The sequence below is a fragment of the Mus musculus genome, chromosome 2 (genome assembly GCF_000001635.26).
Source record: "Mus musculus strain C57BL/6J chromosome 2, GRCm38.p6 C57BL/6J".
NCBI lineage: Eukaryota > Metazoa > Chordata > Mammalia > Rodentia > Muridae > Mus > Mus musculus.
In genome coordinates this window covers 58,738,635-58,760,588 of record NC_000068.7, presented here as the reverse complement: position 1 = coordinate 58,760,588, position 21,954 = coordinate 58,738,635, and the positions used below count along the sequence as shown (strand labels likewise).

General features: G+C 42.0%; 1 protein-coding gene and 1 pseudogene across 13 annotated transcripts in view; both read right to left on the bottom strand.

Annotated features, from left to right (window-relative positions):
- The window catches only part of Upp2 (uridine phosphorylase 2), a 229,530-nt gene that overhangs the window by 35,258 nt on the left and 172,318 nt on the right, over positions 1-21,954 (bottom strand). For 9 of the 13 annotated variants that reach the window (XR_866022.2, XM_006498407.4, NM_001289660.1 and 6 more), the window contains one exon: positions 5,167-5,231. Coding sequence is in view for 12 of the 13 variants with exons in the window: in XM_006498407.4 (XP_006498470.1) it covers positions 5,167-5,231 (65 nt within the window). In the remaining variant the exon portion in view is untranslated. Of the gene's footprint in view, positions 1-5,166; positions 5,622-5,659; positions 5,688-21,954 lie in introns of those variants that run through there. The other 4 variants (NM_001289659.1, NM_029692.3, XM_006498409.3 and 1 more) reach the window with 3 other exon arrangements.
- Gm13559 (predicted gene 13559) lies at positions 19,048-19,983 on the bottom strand (annotated as a pseudogene).

Sequence of the window (21,954 nt, the reverse complement as noted above, 5' to 3'; positions counted from 1 at the left end):
TCTTTTCCTATAAAATTCGACTCATTCCTTAAGTCCTGCTCAAACATCACATCTTCCGGGAAAGTTTTCTAAGCAGTCTTTATCCCTAATCAATATCTCCCCTCACTGTTGTTCCTTAAGCATTTGTGTTGTACTAATGCTATTAAAATGGAGTTAACTTTCCGTCTCCTCAAACAGACTGTAAATTCCTTGATGCAGGCTGTCTAATGCATCTTTCTTTAATCTCTAAGACTTAACAAATCCTATTTGTTAATCTAAATTTAACTGTTCAGAGAGTGAAACAAAATACTATTAGTTTTTTTTTCCTCTGCTTAAAAACATAAGTAACAGGTTCTAAATTAGTTGGTGAGTGATACCACATTTGAAAGGAAGAGAGAGAGAGAGAGAGATAAGAAAGAAAGGAGGGAGGGAGGGAGGGAGGGAGGGAGGGAGGGAGGGAGGGAGGGAGGGAGGGAGAAAGGAAGAAGGGAGGGAGAGAGGAAGGGAGGGAGGGAGGGAGGGAGGGAGGGAGGAAGGAAGGGAGGAAGGAAGGAAGGAAGGAAGGAAGGAAGGAAGGAAGGAAGGAAGGAAGGAAGGAAGACAAACTCCATGATGTTGCTGTACTGTCACTACTTCCGAGCAAGCCCCTGCATCCCAAAGCAGGACAGACAGAGATACCTCCTTGCTACGTTTGGGAGGAGTGAGTCAGCGTTTCTCCAGGGTCCTTACACAGAGTGCTGAATGAAGCTTCCGGCATCACAGCCCAGCTCAGGAAGCTGGTTAGAGAAGCAAACCACGTTTCCACCCCAGAACCATTGAATCAGAACCTGCATTTTAATAAACCCTAGTGATTCATATGCACATTAAAGTTCTGGAAACACTGCCACTCACTTCCTCCTCCAAATTCAATTCTACTTTTGATTTCATTCTGCCAAAGCTGATTTCATGATCTGGAGGCTTTCCTTTGGGTTTCCAACCGAATCTACAAACTGAACCACTAAGAAAAACACTCAGTCATCTCCAACAACTCTTTAACTGCTGGGGCAACTTTAAAGCTAGGGTCTGATGTTGACAGAGAGTCTTGTCCCACTCTGTCATGAAAGCACTCTTAGGAGGATCATTCTGTCAGACACCAGAGAAGGCTCTTTCGCCATTTGAAATCTTTTCTGATTCCACATAGATTTTAGGATTGTTCTCTTCCCGTGGTGAAGGGCATTAGAATCTTAGTTGGAATTGTGTTGAATCTGCAGACCACGCTGGGTGGTGTGGACATTTCAGTAGTCTCTCAGTCAACAAACACAAGCTACCCTTCACCTCTTTATGTCTTCATGATGTCTTGAAGCTCTTTTACCAGTATTCCATGGTTTTCAGGGTACAGTATTACTCTATTTAATTAGGATTGTTTGATTAAGTTCATTTTCAGGCAGTTTCTTGTTAGTATAAAATTCTTTCATCTTTGTTTGCTGAGTTTATAACTTATAACTTCACTAAACTTATCAGTTCTACCACGGATCGGTTTGTGTGTGTGTTCACGCACACGCGCGAGTGAATGTGTATGTATGTGTTTAATTTAAAGTCTTTAACAAGTTAGAGACATCAGACCTTGAGTGGAAATATAAAACTATTGTAGGGAATAGAAATATAAAATATGTGACACTCTGCACCTATAATTTAGAATTAAGTTCTAGCCACACAGTGAAATCACTAGATGGACTTTAAAGAACATCTTGGTCCCTTCTCTGGATTTCTGACTCAACTGGACAAGGACACTTGTGCCTTAAAGTTTCTAGAACTCCTGACGTCCACCTTTTCTGTGATCAAGAAGAAAATCCAAGCCAAGACAGTCATTAGCTACATTCTCTTGTATTATGTTTGTTATAATAATCTCTTAACATGTTTTGGAAATATTGTTTAGATTTCTTGATGTCTGTTTGCTAATTAGTGAAGCTGAAACAAAAATAATTCTAAATTCAAGGCCAGTTTAGGATATATAGAAGGCTTTAAGCCAGACTATGACAAACAGTGGAATACTGTCTAAAAGCGAACAAGCAAGCAAGCAAGCAAGCAAACAAACAAACAAACAAACAAAAAAACCCACACATGATTGTAATCAAAAACAGTGTGGCACTGCAACATGAGCGAAAGAAATAAGATAGAAGATCCAGAAATAAAGCCAGCTATAAATGCACAGCTGGTATTTGACAAAGCTGCCAAAAACACACAATGAAGAAAGGAAAAGCTTTCCAATAAATGGTGTCGAGAAAATTTGATCCCCACCAGCCAAAGAAAGAAATTGAACCTGGTCTTGGACTATGTCCAAATGTCATCAGAATAAACAGCAGCTGTACATGTGAGACCTGAAGCTGTGTCACAGTAGACCACAGGGGAAAATTCCACCACATTTGTTTAGAAAGTGGTCACTCTGGTTGGACTCCACAAGAAAAGACAGACAGACAGACAAATGAGATTATACCAAACTAATGGAAGAGAAAATCCATGAGCTGGGAGAAAGTATTAGCACACTATACATCTGACAGGAGTCTATTATCCAAGTTAAATAATTTAATAGGATGGGGGTAGAATATGGTTGAGTACAGCCTAAAGATTAGGACAGAAGTTCTCGAAGTTCCAAATGTCCCACAAATATATTTTAAATTGTTCAATAATACTAATCATTTGGGAAATGAATATATACAACACAATAAGATATCTCTTTACACCTGCTAGAATTATTATTATCAATGGCCAGTGATAATAGATATTGATGAGGGCTGGAGACAAGAGAAACCTTGTATACTACTTGTGGAAGCATAAATTAATATCTCTAGTCTGAGAAAATATTGGGAGAGAGCTAAAATAGAACTATCGTATAGTACAGAAATTTCACTTTTTGTTATAAATTCAGGAGTGGCTAGACAGATGGCTCAATGATTAAAGGCACTGGCTGCTCTTCCAGAGGTTCTGAGTTCAATTCCCAGCAACCACATGGTAGTTCACAACCATCTGTAATGTAGTCTGATGCCCTCTTCTGGCATACAGTTATACATTCAGATAGAGTACTCATAGACATAGAAATAAATAAATCTTTTTTAAAAATTTGAGATTGGTGTGTCAGTGGGATATCTGCACTCCAGTGTTGATTATAGCACTATATATAATAGTGATATATGCTTACTTACATATCTGTATATATTATAAATATAAGTTTATTAATATATATTCAAAATGGAATACTATTTAGACTTTATTTCAGTTAGTTATTTTTGGGTGTGGGTGGGAATGTGCACAGCACATATGTAGAAGTCAAAGACAGCTTGTGGGAGTCATTTCTCTCCTTCCGTAGTGTGGCTCCTGTGGACCCAACTTAGGTCACTCAACCTAGTGTCAAGTGTTTACCCACTGAGCCATCTCACTGTCCTCTCAGCTTTTATAAAGAAGAGTGTTCCATCATTTGTGACGTAGACAGAAGTCAAAGTGTGCTAAGGATAACAGCATCTCAGAGAGACAAACACTGTGTCAGCTCTCCTTTGTGTGGATTCCAAGACCTGTTGCTCTAACTGAAGCAGAGAGGAGCGACAGATATCAAAGGCTAGGGACCAGGAAAGGGTGGGAAAGTCACAGGCAACAAACAGTTCCACTGAAGGAGTTTTACCTTCAGTGAATGATCTATACCGCCTTGTCTGGTAACCACAGGTGATACACATACACGTCCAACTTGCTTTCAAATAGATTTTGAACATATTTACCTCCAAACAATGAGATATTTTGGAGATGTTGGATATATTAGTTAGATCAATAGAATTTTCTATAACACATACATAGTTTGATACCTCTAGATGGGCTGAGGATATAGATCAGTGATTGATCTAGCATGCATGCAGCCTTGGGTTCAGTCCTGAACACCATAAACCAACCCACCAACCAACCCACCAACCAACCAACCAACCCACTAACCAACCAACCAACCCACCAACCAACCAACCCACCAACCAACCAACCCACCAACCAACCAACCCACCAACCAACCAACCCACCCACCAACCAACCCACCCACCAACCAACCAACCCACCAACAACCAACCCACCAACTGCTGAGCCATCTCTCCATGCCTTTTTTGAAGCCTACTTTTATTCTTTTTCCTAACCAGTGTTCTAAATATTTGTCACCAAAAAAAGATGCTAGCTGGGAGGGTTTTTCCATATTCCTTTGCCTTAGTATGCATATTTCTCCATCTCTCCTTGGCTTCCCTGAAGGAAAGAAGTTGGCTGGAGGGGTCTGTTTGAGCCTGGAAGTGGAGCACTGCCTGTATACTGACGTCATGGCAAGACATTTCCCACAATTCTCAGGGAATCAGAGGGAATTTATAAAAATTCCTTAAGCCTCGTGAAGACTAATGCTCTATTATGTTCTGTTAACCGGAGGCTGAAATTAGAGTTTAATTTGCAGGCAGCTTGGGTAGATTTATGTCTACCTTTGAGATGAATAACATCCAGGGTATTTCAGAAGTCGATTCTATGTCAAGTCCGTCCATCACAAAGCATATGAAATTACCCCACGACACACTCGACACATATTAAAGTGCCATAGGCACCACAGGGCCCTTTCATTATTTCTCAGGTACAGACCATGGTCCTGGAATTAAGCACTGAACTCCACAGTGAATTCCAGGCTGTACTTTGAATTTATCTGCTCCTGTGGTTTGGTTAAAATTCTCATGGTTTTTGTAAGTTCTTTTGACCTACTTTCTTTGTCTTTTCCCACTTTTTTCTTTATTATTACTATGTGTGTGTGTGTGTGTGTGTGTGTGTGTGTGTGTGTGTGTGTGTGTGTGTGTGTGTTTTATCATGTTCTCTTATAAAGTTGTGTGGAGGTGGACATGCCAGGATGCACGTGTGGAGGTCAGAGGACAGTTTTGTGGAGTCTGTTCCCTCCTTCCACCTTTCTCTTGGTTCTGAGGAGTGAACACGTGGTCAGGCTTGCTCATCAAGCACTTTTATCTACCAGCCTCTGCTCTGTGTTCTTACATGAACCAACTTGCCAACTCCATAAGAAGCAAAGGATGAAAATTTTTCAGTGCTCTTTTTTTCTGTGGATTTGTATTATGAACAGTATTGGAATACAAAAATTTAAAATAAAATCCAAGGGACACTCGTCTGACTGAAACAATGAAGATTAAAATTACTCACCTCTCGTATGTATTCTTGTCAGGTCTCATGGATCTATTAGAAGCAGGCAAAATGGAAGCCATACTCTGCGGTGGGCAGATAGCAGGAAAAAGCAATATTAGAGGCTGCTGTTAAATTACAGAGCTAATCACAATGATGCAGCTTCAAGTCAGAATACCACCTTCCCTTCAAACTTAGGTTTCCTTCTGAAATTTCCTCTAAAATCTTCCCTGAGTATTTTGAACTCCTCTGACAATGTCAGTACACTGTCCCTGGATGGCCTTTTATACGCAGGCCAACTTGTAGAGAATCATTCCCCAAGAAGATAGGCTCCTTTGGAAGGTGTGGCATCATTTCTCTTTGTCCAGGTTGGTTAGCTTGTTAACTTTGATCCCAGCACCTGTCCAGGGCATGTGACCTTGGTCCCAACGTAGGACAGGTGTGACCTCCCAGCCTTATTTGCTTTGAGACAACTGTACATGAGCACAGGCCTGCTTTCTGCTTCTATGCTAACCTCATCAGAAATGTGCCCAGCACTCGTGAGGACTTTCAGTTCTCAAATGTTTCGTTTTCCCAGCCTGCTCCACTACTTGCCAGTTTGTTTGTGTTCTTTGTGATTATTAGTTAGGAGAGCATCCAATGTCAAGACCTCAGAAAGGTTCCTTTATCTGAACTTTGCCCATTTGAACTCATACAGAAGGTCTGATGTTTAAACAAGGCTGGTTTTCTGAGGCCTCCTCAATTAACCAAGTACTAGGTTGACTCTACCATCCACTGAACCATGTCTCTGGGTGTCAGTCCAGGTAGAATAGAGTTATAGCTGAATATTTTCAGAAAATATGGTATTTTTATAAAAAGAAATCTGTTAATTAGTAGCCTGTGGGGTTGTGCAAGGCTATTATTCTAGAACTTAGGAGTCTGGACAGGAGAGTTGCTGGAAGTTTGAGTGCAGTCTGGTTTACAGAGTTCTACAACATATATGGGAATAAAGCAATCCCTGCCTCAGAAATAAAGAAGGAAGGAAAGAAGGTAGGAAAAAAAGGAAGGGAGGGAGCGAGGGAAGAAATGGGGGAGAAAAATTATGGATTCTCTGTGTTGTCCAGTGTATTTCATTCTGGAGTAAGGAAACCTACGTCATCATGATCCTCCCTCTCATTGTTCCTATGGGAGTCTGCTGACATTCCATATGGAGCAGAGCTTTGAGAACATTGGTATCATAGATTTTAAGCAAATCTGGAGTTAAAATATTCTCAAGTGTCAAATAGCAGCGGGTGTATGGTGGCACTTCCTGATGTGTGTGGCTTTCTGTTTAAGAATGTGCATTACAGCCAAGGAGCAAATACCGTGGATCTTAACTTTAAGTATAGGTTACCACACTTTCTGCTGAAAACCATGGCTTTGGCTTCTTTTGGTTCATCGTAGTCAGCTGGCAAAGTTTTTAGAATGGGAAGATGAATGCATGTTGGGGAATAACCAAGGTAGCCTAAACCCTGACACTGCCCATCTGGCACTTATAATTTTACCCAAATTATCCAAAGAACCATTATGAAAGTTACCTTAGAAAAGGTAATGATAGGTACAAAGCAAAATAACTCCAAGCAGGAGAGTTGTCTTCAAATTTGGGACCTTGGCTCCTGTCTGTAGCTTATAATTATATGTACCCCTCAAGGCTCTTGGCACTGCAACCTGGTCTACCCACTGCTCTTTCCCAACAGTCACTGACAACATTGACACTGGCTGTTACCGGCCCTTTAGTTGGTTGTATATATGCCATATGTCTCCATTTATCTTTAGAAGATAAAGAAGAAGACCACCAAATTACATCAGGCATTTACGGCTGCTCCTGACAGGTTGAAAGTGCTAGCTAATTAGTTATTATGTAATTAATTATCTCAGTGAGCAAATTAGGGTAATTAACATGTCTATCTCCAATACAGATTCTGTCAACCAATGATCCCGGTCACTAATAATGTCTGAGAGAACAAGCTAAAGTGTATGTACTCCATAAAACAACTTTTCCCTGCCCTGGGCATTAAGACCAGTAGTCATGATGTAAGGGAAGTTTAGAATAGACTTGGAGGGTCTATGAAAGGCCAGTATCAGGTGAGGTCTTGTAAGGAATCTGAAATCATTCTCTCTTGATTTCAGTCTTCTAAAGACTAATTCACACTCTTACAGTGAGCTGTTCCTGAAGACCTAACAGGAATGGGGGAAAGTTTTGTTTTGGGACAGCATGTCAAAGGTTAACTTGGGCCCAGCCCCTGGGTATTTGCAAGCATAGGCTGTGTTCCAGCAAAGCCTTATGACTCCTTACAGCAGGGATCAGGAAGGCCCTGCCATAGCTCCACCAGTCTTGCTCTGTGGTGTCAGAGCTACAGTGAAGCGAGCCTTCCAGCCTTCCTCCACTGTGCCAGCCCCTGAGGCTCCTCCCCCCTAGACTGTTTTGTCCCTGGCTTAGTTCTGCCTCCAAACCCCTGATGTTCAGCCTGACGACTTTAGGTTTCTCCTCTATGGCTGCAGTTTCTACTGAGTCCAGAAGACTTAGACATGTGGGGTTAAAATCCTGCCTACCCACCTCCTACAGCAGTGTTCTGTGGCTCTAAAGAGGGGTTTGCTTTTCAAGCTCAATGTTAGTTTAATGTTAGTGCTAAATAGTTTTTATTTCTAGGTATTTGCAACAAAACAACTCTAGTGGCTTTTATTTTTTCTTTTAGCGTGCTGGAATTTTTAAAAACCAAATGCCATAGCTCTTTCAATATTCATACCCAATAATGCCCACCTTATCTCTTTTAGTAATAGGTTTCATCTGCCCTGAGACATGATTCTCAGGATATTTTCCCTTAAGGTACCCGGCCTGGTTGTGCAGGTATATGGTAACCTTCAGCAAATTATCTGTTCTAGGAACAACATTCCTGACAGGTATGAATGAACTTCTACACATGCCCCGAATAATAGTGAAGTACCACACCCCAGTCCTGTTTTCCTTCTTCAGGATGAGTAGTTAAGGGCAGGCATGGGGCAACAATGGGAACTTCCTCTTTCAAACCAGATTCCCCTACTGGACTATGACTAGCTTACAGGAGCTCTAGAAACATCTTAGTCTATCCACTCTGGTGTTGCATAGTTTATTTATAATTTTGCCTTCCTTCAGTAATATTAACTGAGCACATACCGTGCCCAAGAAGTCTAGGAAGTGCTACAGATAAAGGCACAAGTAAGACAGTTCTTACTTCTCTTATTTCTTTTGGAAATATGTTATCTATGGACAGAGAAGACCCAAGTTTCCACCTTTCTCAAGGTTGTCTTCCTTAATGTCAAAGTACTTGTGGTGACTATATCGGCATCAGCTCTTGTGTCCAGTAGTCGGCTTTCTTGATCTTTTGGTCTTTCTTTCCTAATCCATCTCCGGCTCTCTCCTTTTTATTGTAGATGAATTGCAGTGAAATGGTAAGCTTTATTTTGCTTTAGAAACTCCAGAAGCCCTATTAGTAGTGCTACGTGGTTTCCATGGCCAAATATTTGCAACGGAATGGCACTGGTGGCCTCTTTTGAAAATCAAATTTCAAAAACTGAATGCCCCAACAAGGTTTCACTGACTGTAATGCATTTGTAACAGTCTCACTTAATGAATAGGCACCTAACTCCTTTAATAATGCTTTTTACTGGTGCTTTGTGCAAAGTATCCCAAAGATGCCTTGTTTTCTATTACCCATCTAGGCTTTCTCACTATTTCCCACCCTCCTGGGAGTCAGAGCAGGGAGCAGTGGCTATAAACTTCCTGCTCACTTTCTTTAAGAGAAATTCTCAGCATATCTGGCTTCCCTCTGCCTACTACTCCTCTTCAAGGTGACCCAACAGAGTGGTGTGGGTATGAAGGAATTTCCTTGACTTTTTGGCAATCAGGAAGAAGGCTCTTTTATGATTCTTTGATTCTTTGTCAGGTGGCAAGTCAAACATTGTCTGCAGTTTTTTGTGAGGTTTCTGGGACTCCTTGCATGTAGTTTATGGGTTCTGAGAGACAGTTAGGCTGGCTAGCCTTAATGTAGTGGTTCTCAACCTTCCTAATGCTACAACCCTTTAATATAGTTCCTCATGTTGTGATGACTCCCAACCATAAAATTACTTTTGTTGCTACTTCATAACTGTAGCTTTATTACTGTTATGAATCATAATGTAAATATCTGATATGCAGGATATCTGATATGTGACCCCCCGTGAAAGGGTTATATGTAGGCTTAGATTGTTTTTTAAACCTACTTTTAATAAGGGTTCTTAAACATGTCCACTCCCTTCTAGTCCAAAGAAAAGGGAGAAAAGATGGTAAATAAGACAAGGTGATATGGATTTGTTTAGAAGAAGTTCTTTGGGGGGCATTCTAATCCCCATTTATCAGGATACCAGCAGCCCAGTTCAGTAGAGTCAGGATACCAAACGCACATCAGCATCAGTGGCACAATCCAGCAGAAACCACCAGGCCTCTGCCAAATTGGCACAAGTCAGCAACAATGACCAGGACCAGGATGCCAGGAGTTCTCTGCCATGACTCTCTCAAGACCAACAAAGTGTTGTAAGGCTAGTTATGCAAGTGCTCTGTCACTGTCTGTTGAGTCCTGTCTATAATCTCTCCAAACATCATATGCCCTCCCAAGGGTCTTGCCTCAACAAAACACCACGTGAGTCTGCATCACATGACACAACCAGAAACTTCCACTTCAGGGTCATTCAACCCCTAAAGGGATTACAACCCAAGGGTTGAGAATTGCTGCCTTAGTGGACAGTGGTGTGTTTCCTGAATATGCTAAACATGGCTGAGCCCAGTAGAGAACTTCTCCCTGCATTGAAGCCCCTCCAGAGCCAGGTGGAAGGGGCCCACCAATGATTTTTTTTCCCAACATGACACAGAAATTCTTTGAAATGATGAGCCTATACAAATCTTTGTCCCATTAGTTATTTTAGTCAGGCATTGTGATCACTGTGACACAAAAGAAACAAATAGAGAAATTTGGGGCTGAATAAGGGGTTGTATTATGAATAATTCTGTGTAATTTTTAGCCCTTTAGGACTTAGGCTCCCAGGCTGAGGTATGCCTGCTTGGATGTATGCTACTCCCTCTCCCTGGAAGGTCATCCCTTGGAGTGAAACAGGATGTCTTGTGCTTCTCCTGTTTGCTCTCCTTCAAACTAGAAGGTGGGGTCCCTTTTGAATTCCCGCTGCATGGGTCAATTTTCTTGATCATTCTGAGTTCTTTCTAGTTTCTAGTGGGCAATCTCTAGAGACTGAGTGGAGACAAGCCATGCATACTGCAAGCAGCAAGACTATAGAGCCATTCAAGCGTATTGGTGCTCACATGACATCATCACATTCCCAGCAGGATAGACAGAGAAGCTCCAGGAATTAACATTTTCCTTTTTAGGCCTTGGTCTTGCATTGGTCCCACCTTTCCTTACCATTTTCCTGTTTCTTCATTTTAGAATAGGAATGTTTACTCCGTGGCATTATATATTGGGAAAATACACCTTCTCTTTTTTCTATTTTACACAGATGAAAAATCGAACTTTGACATTTAAGCAGCCTTGGAACTGCTAAGTTTGGGGCAGGGCTCCTAAAGCTGTGTTTAAGTGCTCTTTATACTATGGGATGACCATGAGCCTTTGAAGAGTAGGGAAGGGATATTCTGTTTGGAATCTAAACAGTGCTTTTCAGGCTCATGGTATAAATGGTCAGTCTCCAACTGGTGCTGCTTTCTCTAGGAAGTGATGACTTGAAACGCTCGGTAGGGGAGGCCTAGCTGGGAGAAGCAGATCACTCAGATGGACCTTTGTAGGTTATATAGTTACACAGCCTGCCCACCCCCCGCCCCGCCCCTCTCTAGATTTGCTTTGTGCTTCATGGGCCATTCTGAGCTCCCTCTGCAGCATGGTTTCATCATCATGAATGGAGCTGGTGCCTTTGCGTTTCCTGCCATGATTCATGGAAACTGAGCACAACAAATGCTTTGTGGCTAAACTTGAAATATCCTGTGCTCAGGACTGCAGAGATGGCTCAGCAGTTAAGAACACTTGTTGCTTTTGAAGAAGACCCAGATTCAGTACCCAGCTTCCTCATGGTAACTCACAACCTATTTACAGGTCCAGAGGACCTGACACCCTCAGGTGGCCTCTGTGGACACAACCCCACACACACTCGGGTTCTCATGCACAGAATATAAAAATAAATATATATTTTTTAAGATTCCTATGCTCTAATGGATGACTTTAATGCAAACACAGTACCACAGAAAGTCAATAGGAAAGTCAAAAGCCAGTGACATCATAGCCCCATATGGCATGGTCAACAGAATTATTTAAGACTAGAAATGCTGGGCTCCCAAATATGCTGGGTTTTCATTTTTAGGATTGTTCTGTTCTCACTTCCTGAGAAAGGACGTATGAGGCACAGAATATCAGACAAAATTAAAAACAAAACAAAAGAGAGAAAGAAAGAAAGAAAGAAAGAAAGAAAGAAAGAAAGAAAGAAAGAGAAATAAAAGAAAAGAAAAATGAAAAAGTTTATCTTCCTGAAACTAGCATGGTATTTTAAATCAATAGCAGTAGGGAATCAAATGTTAAAGCTTTTCACTAAGCTCAAAATAACCGCTTTCAAAAATAATAACCACATTCAATCTAGAATGGAAATCTGAAGGACGAAGGAGAGAAGATGAAATAGCAAGAAGAATGTGTCTCATCGGTGCCTGATCAGATCCCTCTGGGCTGAACCAGGGCAAGGCAGTTCCTGTGCCACACCACATTTAAGCCTGGGAAGAACCCAGTGAATGACTGTTATCATTTCCCTAGCTTTCAGTTAGGAAGTTAACGCTCAGAGCGCTGACCGAGGTGATGGAGATCAGAGTTCCTATAATACTGCAAACTCACTGAAGCCCCACCCACTTAACACCTGTACAATCTGTCAAGGGCAAGAGGCCAAGGACACCGCAAAAGACAGGAATTTGCTCAGGGTCTTCAAGGTAAAGTAGGATCTGAAGTTTGGGTTAACCTCTTCAACCTTTTATCCTGGGAGTCATAAGAATGTATTCAGCTCATTTACAGAAAAAGAAGCCATGGCTGGGCTATGGTGGATATGTGTTCCATAGGCACCAAGAAACAAACCGTCTCACTAAAAGGAAGGGCTGGTTAGAGGGCTGACTTCAAAATCAGCTTACTGCCAGATTTTAACTCGACCTTCAATTTAAAATTTAAGCACCTGATGTTTAGGTCATGTCAGGAGCACAACTTCCCGAAGACTTTATGTCAAAAGCCACGCCTGGTTCGACATACCACCTGGGGCTTGTTCTGTTCTCCTCCGCAGGACACAGAAAGGTGAGTTAGAGACACACAGCCTGAGGTGTTTCTGTGACCTCCTCACCAGCTTGCTGGCTGTCCTCACCTTTCCATTGACCCGAGCCTGTGTTTGTTTTTTCAGCGAAGCATACAGGAACATTCAGTGTACTGGGCAGTCAGCCTTGCTGGGAAGGAACCTGTGAGTCTGTAAGCCAGTTAACCACACTCGTCAAGGAGTGGGGGCCAGTTTCCTTAGGACCCAAGGCTGAAGTAACCTCAAACATACAATTTAGATTTGTGTTGTTACTGCTCAGTGCCACTAACACTGTGGGGGTATGACATTCCAAAGCCAATTAATTCTAATTTGGGTTTGAGAATACCGTGTTTTATAGCGTTCCCTCAACACCAGTGACTACAACATGTTGGCTAAACATTAATTCTTTCCTAAGGAGGTAGAGCCCTTTGCTACCCAACCACGGCTGGGCTTCTGTTTCTGTCAGTGGTTTGTCTAGTTATAGCCTGATTTTCACTGCTGACTTTTAGCACTTCGCCTTGGTTTGCTTTTTTGTTTTCTGTCCCTTCTGTAGTTACTGGTGTTCCCATGTGTGTTCTCCACATTGAAAAGGTCCAGCCACAAAATATTTAAAACAAAAGGAGATAGACTCTTAATAGGTATCTGTCGAAAGGAGAGATTTTTGTTGGCAACCATATGAGAGGGGATTGAAAATTGCTTCTTAGTATTTACTTATAGTTTCACAAGGAGGTTTAAGATATCTGTGGACATTTAACTATAACATCTCATAAAACATTACAGGTGCGACTATATACTATATATACATTTATATCATGCTACACATTGAGACCTTTTATCCCAAAGTCTAAGTAGGAGAAATGTTTCAGAATTTGATTTTCTTTCAGATTCTTTATGTATGAATAATGAGATGCCGTGGGTGTGGCTCCTAAGCACAGGCACAAAGTTGATTGATGTTTCACATACACCTAGCCTGAAAATGCCTTTATTCAACATTTAAAGTAATTTACACATGAACCAAAGCATGTATACACCGAATCACCAGAAGTCAGATATACAAGGTATTGTCTGTGAACTGACATGTCAATGGTCCAAAAGTTACAGACTTTGGAGCAACTCAGACTTCACATTTTTGAGCTAGAGATGCTGTGTGTGTGTGTGTGTGTGTGTGTGTGTGTGTGTGTGTGTGTGTGAATGTGTATATACATACATATGTTCTACAATTTGTTCTTTTGTGCTGCATTGAGGTTTTCCTGCAAACATGCATATTTACACATAAATGCATGACTATATATATATATATATATATATATCCATCTTCATATGTTTACATGAGTTTCGCTAGAACACTTGGTCATAGGTTGATATGTAATCAGTTTGAATTAGATATTATGACACTACCCTATACAATGATTCACCAAGTTACATCTTTGCCAATCATGCATGCATTATTTTCTATTCTCCCATATTCTTAACACTAAATCTGGTATTATAAGCTACATAATTGTCTTGCCAATGTGAGTGTTGTGTAGGGTATATTCTATATTTCCTTAACTCTTACTAAGGTTAAATTTTTAAAGATTTATTTTGTTTACTTATGTACGTGCATACTCTGTATGTGGGTATGCTGTCTCTGACTTCAGACACACCTGAAGAGGGCATCAGATCCCACTAAAGATGGTTGTGAGCCACTATGTGGTTTCTAGGAATTGAACTCAGGACTCCTGGAAGAGCAGTCAATGCTCTTAACAGCCAAGTCATCTCTCCAGCCCTGGGTTAAATATTTTATGAATGTCTAATATGTAGTTGTGTTCCTTCCTCTGTGATTTACCCACTCATAGTCTGTTTGTCTTTTAACTTTTCATCTTTGTCCTACGCATTTATAATTCTTGGTATATGTTGGGCACTAATCTTTTGTTGGGCGTGTATTTTGTTCTGTACTTTTAAGCATTTTCTGCCAATGTGTTTTAAGAATTTATCCAATTAACAATACACAGGCTGATATTTTAAAATACTACCTTTGGGCTGGGTGTGATGGCACACACATTTAGTCCTAGTACTCAGGAGGCAGAGGCAAGTGAATCTATGAGTTTGAGGTCACCCTAATCGCCTCAGTGAATACCAGGATGGCAAAGACTAGACTACAGAGTAATTTCCTGTGACATAATAACAAAAAATCCATCTTTCATCTGCATGTGATGCATTAAAAAATAACTGATGCTAGTTGTAACCGCACAGGTTTTAATCCTAACACTTGAGATGTGGAAGCATAAGAAGTCAGGTTCAAGGACAGCCTTGGTTATGACTACCTATCTGTCTGTCTCTCTGTCTGTCTATCTATCTATCTATCTATCTATCTATCTATCTATCTATCTATCTATCTATCTATCTATTTATCTACCTACCTACCTATACAGAGAGGTTTATTTAGGGTATGTTTGGAAACAGTGAAAGTATGAGATACAGAAATGAGACAAGACAGGAGGAAATTTTTAAAAGGAGAAACAAGGCTAAATTGATAAAAAGAAAAGAACAGAAGTAGATAATACTATTTGAAGAGGAAGAACAAAAGGGACGAAATAAGGAGAAAGGGAAGATTTTTACAATACTGAAAAAATTCTAAACCAGAATTTTTAAATGTCAGGAGTAAAATTTTAAAATGTGGATTTTTTTTAAAGCCGGTAAGATAAGATAATAATACTAATAACGTATAAGAGGTAAAAACAAAACACAGGACAGAGAGAGAGAGAGAGGGAGAGAGAGAGAGAGAGAGAGAGAGAGAGAGAGAGAGAGAGAGAGAGAAGCAAAGGAAAAAACCACATTGCCTGAAACATGTAAGGAAGTGTGTAAGCACATTAGATGAACATATGAATGAGAACAGTAAAATCACAAAAAAAATCTAATGAAGAAGAGAAAATGAAGTATCGGAGCAGTTCCTTTGTGTCCTTAGAAGTTGGAGGCTCCCAGAGATGCTCATGGAGTCGGGGGTTCAGCTAAACCTGGGGAGCCTTGTCATTCCCTTGGTTTGAGTTGTGGAGGAATCTGCGTGTGCCTGCCATGGTTGCCCTCCCAGCTGGTGGTTTCTCCCTTTGTATTATCAGGAGCCTCATCTGACCACAGTTAGCTTTGCCATCTGCGTCTGGATAGACTCTCCCACCCTCCTGTTACTGTCCATGTCATTCTGGATGGAATGGCCAATGGTTAGCTGATGGGGTGTCTCCCAGTGTGTTGGGGATGAGTATCACTAAGACCTGCACAGCCAGAGGACCTGCCTTCATACTGTCCAGACCTTGTGGGTATTAGTACCTGCCTGAGGTGATACCAATCTCTAGCACATCAGAGTCTTTGGGCTTAAGAGAAAAGCAGATAGACAAAAAAAAATTGATCTCCCTCCTGGCCTCAAGAGTTATCAAACTCCAGCTTTATTCTCAACTTCGGAGAGCTATTCTCAGACAAGATGGATGTAGCTCTCACCATGCACTGCCCAGACTGATCCAGCCTCCGGTCACCCTTGAGCTTATCACTATCCAAAGCTCCTGGCTCTCTACATTGTCCCTCCAAGCCTTCCCTCACTTGTGGGATACAGCAGGATAAGGCTCTCCGGCTTATGGATCACCCCGTCTCTGGAGTTGCTCAATTTTTACCACAGATTCTCTCTTACTATGGAGCCCAGCAAGGCTTCTCCAGGTCACCCGCTGTGTGAAAACGGATTTCTCTCTGTGCCTAATCTGTCTGCCAGAAGCTTTGCTCTAACACCAAAGCCCACAACTGGATTTGAGGCCAAAGAGGTCTGTGGGCTTATCCAGAGGGCAGGACTGCTGGCTTTCATCTGCCTTACCTACTGAAATTAGCTTCCGAGCTCCCTTCCCCTAGGGAAGGGCTGGGAGGCTGAGGATGCACTTGGCTTGTTGCTCTGTGCCCCATGACTTTGTTTTTGCTGTTACCCAGTGTTGCCTGGCTTCCTTTGTGGATCTTCAAAGACTCCCCTCAATTTTTGTCTGTGGGATGAAGCCTCTATCTTCTCATTCTGACTCCCCCTTTCTTCAGCTCACACAGAGGCACTGTAGCTTGCCGTCTTTCCAGGAGTCTTCTGGTGTTTGCAGTAGATATCTACTAGGTTGCTTCAGCCTGTCCTGTTAGTGTCTTATCTAGTGTATTCTATTTGCCACTTTGCTACAAGCTGAGGAGATTACCTGGACTGTCCACTCATTTCCTAGCTGTGATTGACCTAGCTGGGCCAACTCTCAGCTGCGCTCTTGGTGATTAGCCATGCCTTATTCTGCTTAATTTCACAGTGTCCTACAGAACCCTCGCCTCATAAACAGCTGTCCTGCCCTGCCCTTTCTGATTATGTCACCAATTTCATCAAGAAAATGGGGAAAAAATAAGACAGTGCCAGGTGTTCCTGCCCTTGCACTTTGAATTAGTCAGCACTCCACCACAGTGTCAAAATACCCATGAGAAATGGCTTAAGGGAAAATATTTATTTTGGCTCACACTGTGGAGGTTTTCATCCATAGTCACATGGCTGTGTTTCTCTGTATATGTAAGAGGCACACATGGTGGGAATCAGACAAAACCATTCACCTTGTGGCAGCGAGGAAGGAAAGAGAGAGGAGGGGGCTGATGTCCCCATACATTCTTGAAGAGTACTTCCCTTTCCAGCCCACATGTAGTTCCTGCTGCCTCCTGATAGAGCCATGGGAGAGTGACAAAACCTTGGATCCATGAAAATCATGAGACGACTGCACATCAAAGCTCTAACACTGAGTTTGACTCTGGTTTAGGTTGGTTTTGAAAAAGGGTCTGGTTATGTATCTCCAGTTGGAGATTACTATGTAGATCAAGTTGGCTTAGCTCCCAAAGCTTTGCCTTGTACTGACGGTGACCCTGGTAGCACTAGAAACCCCTTCTACGAAACCTCTACTGCCATGATTTCGTAGATGTCCTAGCTAGAGTCTTTTAGCCTAGAATGACTGGTCGGGTCAGAGGAGAACCGCACTATAGTGGAGGCAGCTAATGGTTGTATTTAGAATCACAGCAGCAGGTCCAGTCCGATGGTGGAAAAAGTCAGTGGGTCTGATGGTCTCACGGTCTGGGGTGTTGACCAGATCCATTCATGGGCTAGCGAAGTAGTGGATGGAGTGTAAAATATTCTTGTTCCCTTTAATTCCTTGCCTGTTACCAGCCTCACTGTGATATTGTTTCTAGTGCTCCATCTTACCTGAAGTCCCTCTGTCTATAACTTTAAACTTAGATAACCCCTAACTTGTCTCAGACCATTTAATTACCTTATTCTTGCTTGTTCTCACTTTTCTCTTGTGTCTCCCCCCCTCCTTGGACTGGGGATTGCTTCCTGGTTTTAGCTGTAATTTTTGTATGAGTCTCTGCTTCCTTCATGGGGATCTAGGACACATTGGCTTGTGACATGGTCCTGGACACTGACTTTGCATTTGCTTTTGCCAAAGGCTGGGGACCTCTCCCATGCAACACCTGTTTTGCACTGCTAGCACCTGAGAATTTTAACACAATGCAGTGCTATCAACTGCCATTCTATGGGCACCCATGACAATTGACTCTAGGGACTCCCTGCAAACGATTTTTTGACCAATACTTGCCCACGAGTTTTCTTTATATTTCAAGACTCGTTGTTGGAATGTTTAAGCCACTCTAGCTACACAATATCCAAGAATAGTACTTAGCTTAATAAGGGGCTTTCATAATCCACCACCATGTCCTTCCAGGAAAAAGTGAGTGTGTCCATCCTGCAGCCCACAGAAATAGAAAGTGAAGACTTGACTCAAGTCTGGACTCTGGGTTAGGGTAACATCAGTTCATAGAATTGATTGATCTTCATAGCGGATGGTGTCACCTGATGTTTTTTCAGTCCCTTAAGTAAACTCCCATGAGCCTCTGCTCTGCACACCTGTGTTTGCTAAAATGCATACCCAAGTGACTTGGTGCGCCCTGCTGCTATGTGCGTTATGCTTCATAAGCAAAAACAACACTGCAAAAGAATAGTTAGGCAACTTTTAAACTGACGATGTGCTGGGGAAAAGAAACCCATTCAGTATAAAATGTGATTCGGGATACAAGGTTTTCTTGAACATAGCCTCAACTCTCGTCCTGGACTCTCGGCATGCACTGAACACTGGTGCTATCCTTGTTGGCCACTAAAGAATTGATGTGAGGAGGCTTTAGCGTGGATGAGCATCTTATTCCAAAACAAACATCTCACACATCTCTGCTATAGTGTAGGATTTAATTTATGGGATGCAACTATCTGTAACTTTCCTGATAACTCTTGAGCCCCATCTGTACCCATGTGTAGAGTGACAGCCCTATGAAGAAACTTCACAACAGGATGCAGGCACAGCACTGTAGAATTTTTTTTCTTATAAGTTTTACTTGAAAATACTTTAAATCAAATGTCTTTAAGATATTGTTTTGAAATGGTATAAAATATGCTTATAACAAATTGAGGCTAAACAACTAGAACTTTTTGTGTAACTTCCCTCTCCTCTCCTTTAAAAAACACACACACACACACACACACACCAGACTTAATTCATTTCTTTTTCTTGTATAAAAACCCTTATATGGTAGCCACAGCTGGAGCCTGGGTCCTCTGAAGAAAGACTCTGGTGTGGGGTTTCGCAAGATAATCAATGAATTCCTGATAAGGAAACTTGGTGAACACAGTGTCTTTCCAGAGGTCAGGGGTCAGGTAGCTGTGGGTCTTGGAGGTAGCATCAAAGGTGACCTTTGCAAAGTTGTCTGGGGTGGCAGTGCAGCCCCTGGCTGAAGTGTAGCAGTCATCTATACTGGCCATCATCAGTAGTTTCTCAGGCACAGGAGCAGAGACAATGTCAATGCCTCTGGGGGCAGGGATGAGATGCACGAGCACAGAGCCACAGTGGCCTGTTACCTTGCATGGAACAGTGTGGGCCTTGCCAATCTTGTTTCCCCAGTAGCCTCTCTGCACTGGGACGATGGAAAGCTTGGCCAAGATGATGGCCCCTAGGATGGCAGTGGTAACCTCCTGGGAGCACTTAACACCGAGACCAATGTAGCCATTGTAGTCCCCAATATCGATAAAAGACTTGAACCTGGTCTGCTGGCCAGCCTGAGTCTGCTTCAGCACTGGCATGATTTTCAGAACCTCATCCTTTAGGGACGCACCCAGGAAGAAGTCAATAATCTCAGATTCCTTAATGGGCAAGGAAAACAAATAGATCTCCTCCAAGGACTTGATCTACATGTCCTTAACCAGGCAGCCCAGCATGGTGACAGGTATCCACTCCTCTACCACAGCCTGGACCATGGCTACTGCCTCGACCACAACCAACCACAGCCCCCAAGACTGCTGCCAAATCCTCAGCAGAAGCCACTGCAGCCTCCTAATCCTGAGCACCTGGGTCCTCCGGGACCACTCGCTACACCGGTGTCATCCACCATTTGATGTTTTTCTGAAGAAGAAGGAGGAGGAGGAGGAGGAGGAGGAGGAAGAAGAGGAAGAAGAGGAAGAAGAAGAAGAAGAAGAAGAAGAAGAAGAAGAAGAAGAAGAAGAAGAAGAAAAAGAAAAAGAAAAAGAAAAAGAAAAAGAAAAAGAAAAAGAAAAAGAAAAAAGAAAGAAGCCCCTGTCCTCTCCTAAGAGCCTCTCTGGGGGTGAGAAGGGGGCCAGTGGCACAAAGACTAGAGATGCTCATTCTAACCAACTGCTTGTTTGCCTCAGTCTTTTCTTCACACCCTTCCAGTCTGATGAGTAAAACACAAGATGGCAGGCACTGTGGTAAAAGTCATCACTCTGTTTGAAGGCAGAAAAACCATTGCCAAGCTTTAGCCAGTCCTTATTCGAGTTGAACTAGCTAGGAAAGAGAACCATAGAGTCCATACACTCAAAGCACAGAGAGCATAAGGACACGGGCGGTCAATGCAGCAAACGATGCATTGTTCTTGAGGATACTCTGTGTGTGAATAAATGGAAAGGAATTGCATTCAGAGAAAGACGGCAATCCTGACTTCAGAAGCAGCAGGAAACAGCAAGCACAGCTCTAATGCACATGAGAGCTGTACCAGTTCACAATAATAGAGAATCCATAGTGTGGCCAACTGAGAAGATAATTCTTTTTAAGCCAAATGGACCCACATCATTGTTCCACACTTGATTTTTTTTCCTGTAAAGTGAAAATAACTATTATCATTACTCAGGAGAAAGTATATCTTAAGTATATGTATGAAACAAAGTCTATCAACCTTTACCTCAATATCATTTATTACTTTTTATTGAGATTCATTGTTAATTGAGTGTGTGTATATCCACATGTACACATGTGAATGCTGATGCCCCTGGAGTCTAGAAGATGGAGTGGGATCCTCTGGAGCTGGAGTTGGCAGCTGGTTGAGAGCCATCTGTTGTGGGTGCTGCAAACTGAACTCAGTTCCTCTGGAAGAGCAGCAAGAGCCCTTCAGTCTCGCCTAAGCCACCACTTCTCTTCCATCATTTATTATCTCAACACAGACTTTTGTCTAAAATTAACCATGCAACATAAAATCACAAACATGCAAATGAAGAAATGGGACCTTCTTTTGTGGTTCATTGAATCTAAATCTCTTAAACAAAAATGTCCTGCAAGAGAGATTCCCTGACTGCTGAGGGGTTAAGGAGATGTCTGTAACATTGTGTGGATCTCAGCCCCAGAGTCAGACATCAGTCACAGAGGATTATAGCCCAGGAGGGCCTATGTGACTCTGACAATGGGGCCAGGCAGGCAGGAGAGAGGCTCTGAGGATACACGAATCCAGATACATCTAACCTTCCATTTATCCACACTGACCATACAAAGGAAGGATGAAGGAGGGATCAAGAAACCCACCTCCTTTAGACTCATTCAAACACGTTCCACACTGTGCTATAAGACACGAAGTCTTTATGAAGGAGCAGAAACAATGGCAAGTCAGGGAGAAACACTAGAAAAGGATTTTGAAATCTTTCTCTCCTAAAATGAAGGTATGGAAATGTGAGAAAAATAATGAAGTAAAGGGGAATGGGTTTATCATGATTTTTTTTTTCTTCTGAGAAAGGCTCTTGGTAGGAGTCCCAAAGCAAGCTCAAACAGGACATCCTCCTGCCTCTGCCTCCCAGACACTGTAATCACAGTAGTGTGCTAGTGGTTTGTTGTGATTCAATGATCTTTTCACTTACCTTCTTTTCCTAAGTCCAGTGATAATCAAAGTAGCTTCATGTATGTGAGACTTTGTTCCCTTAATAAATGACCCTATAATGTAGATATTTAAATTCATGGTAATGTCCACTTACCCTCATGGGTGCTACATAGTCCATGACATGACTCTCTGATGCTGAACTCCACAATTTCCCAACCCCCTCCTGGCCAACAAGCATCCTAGAATGTGAATATCTAATGAAGTCGTCGTATGCAAGTGACTATTAAAGTAATACAT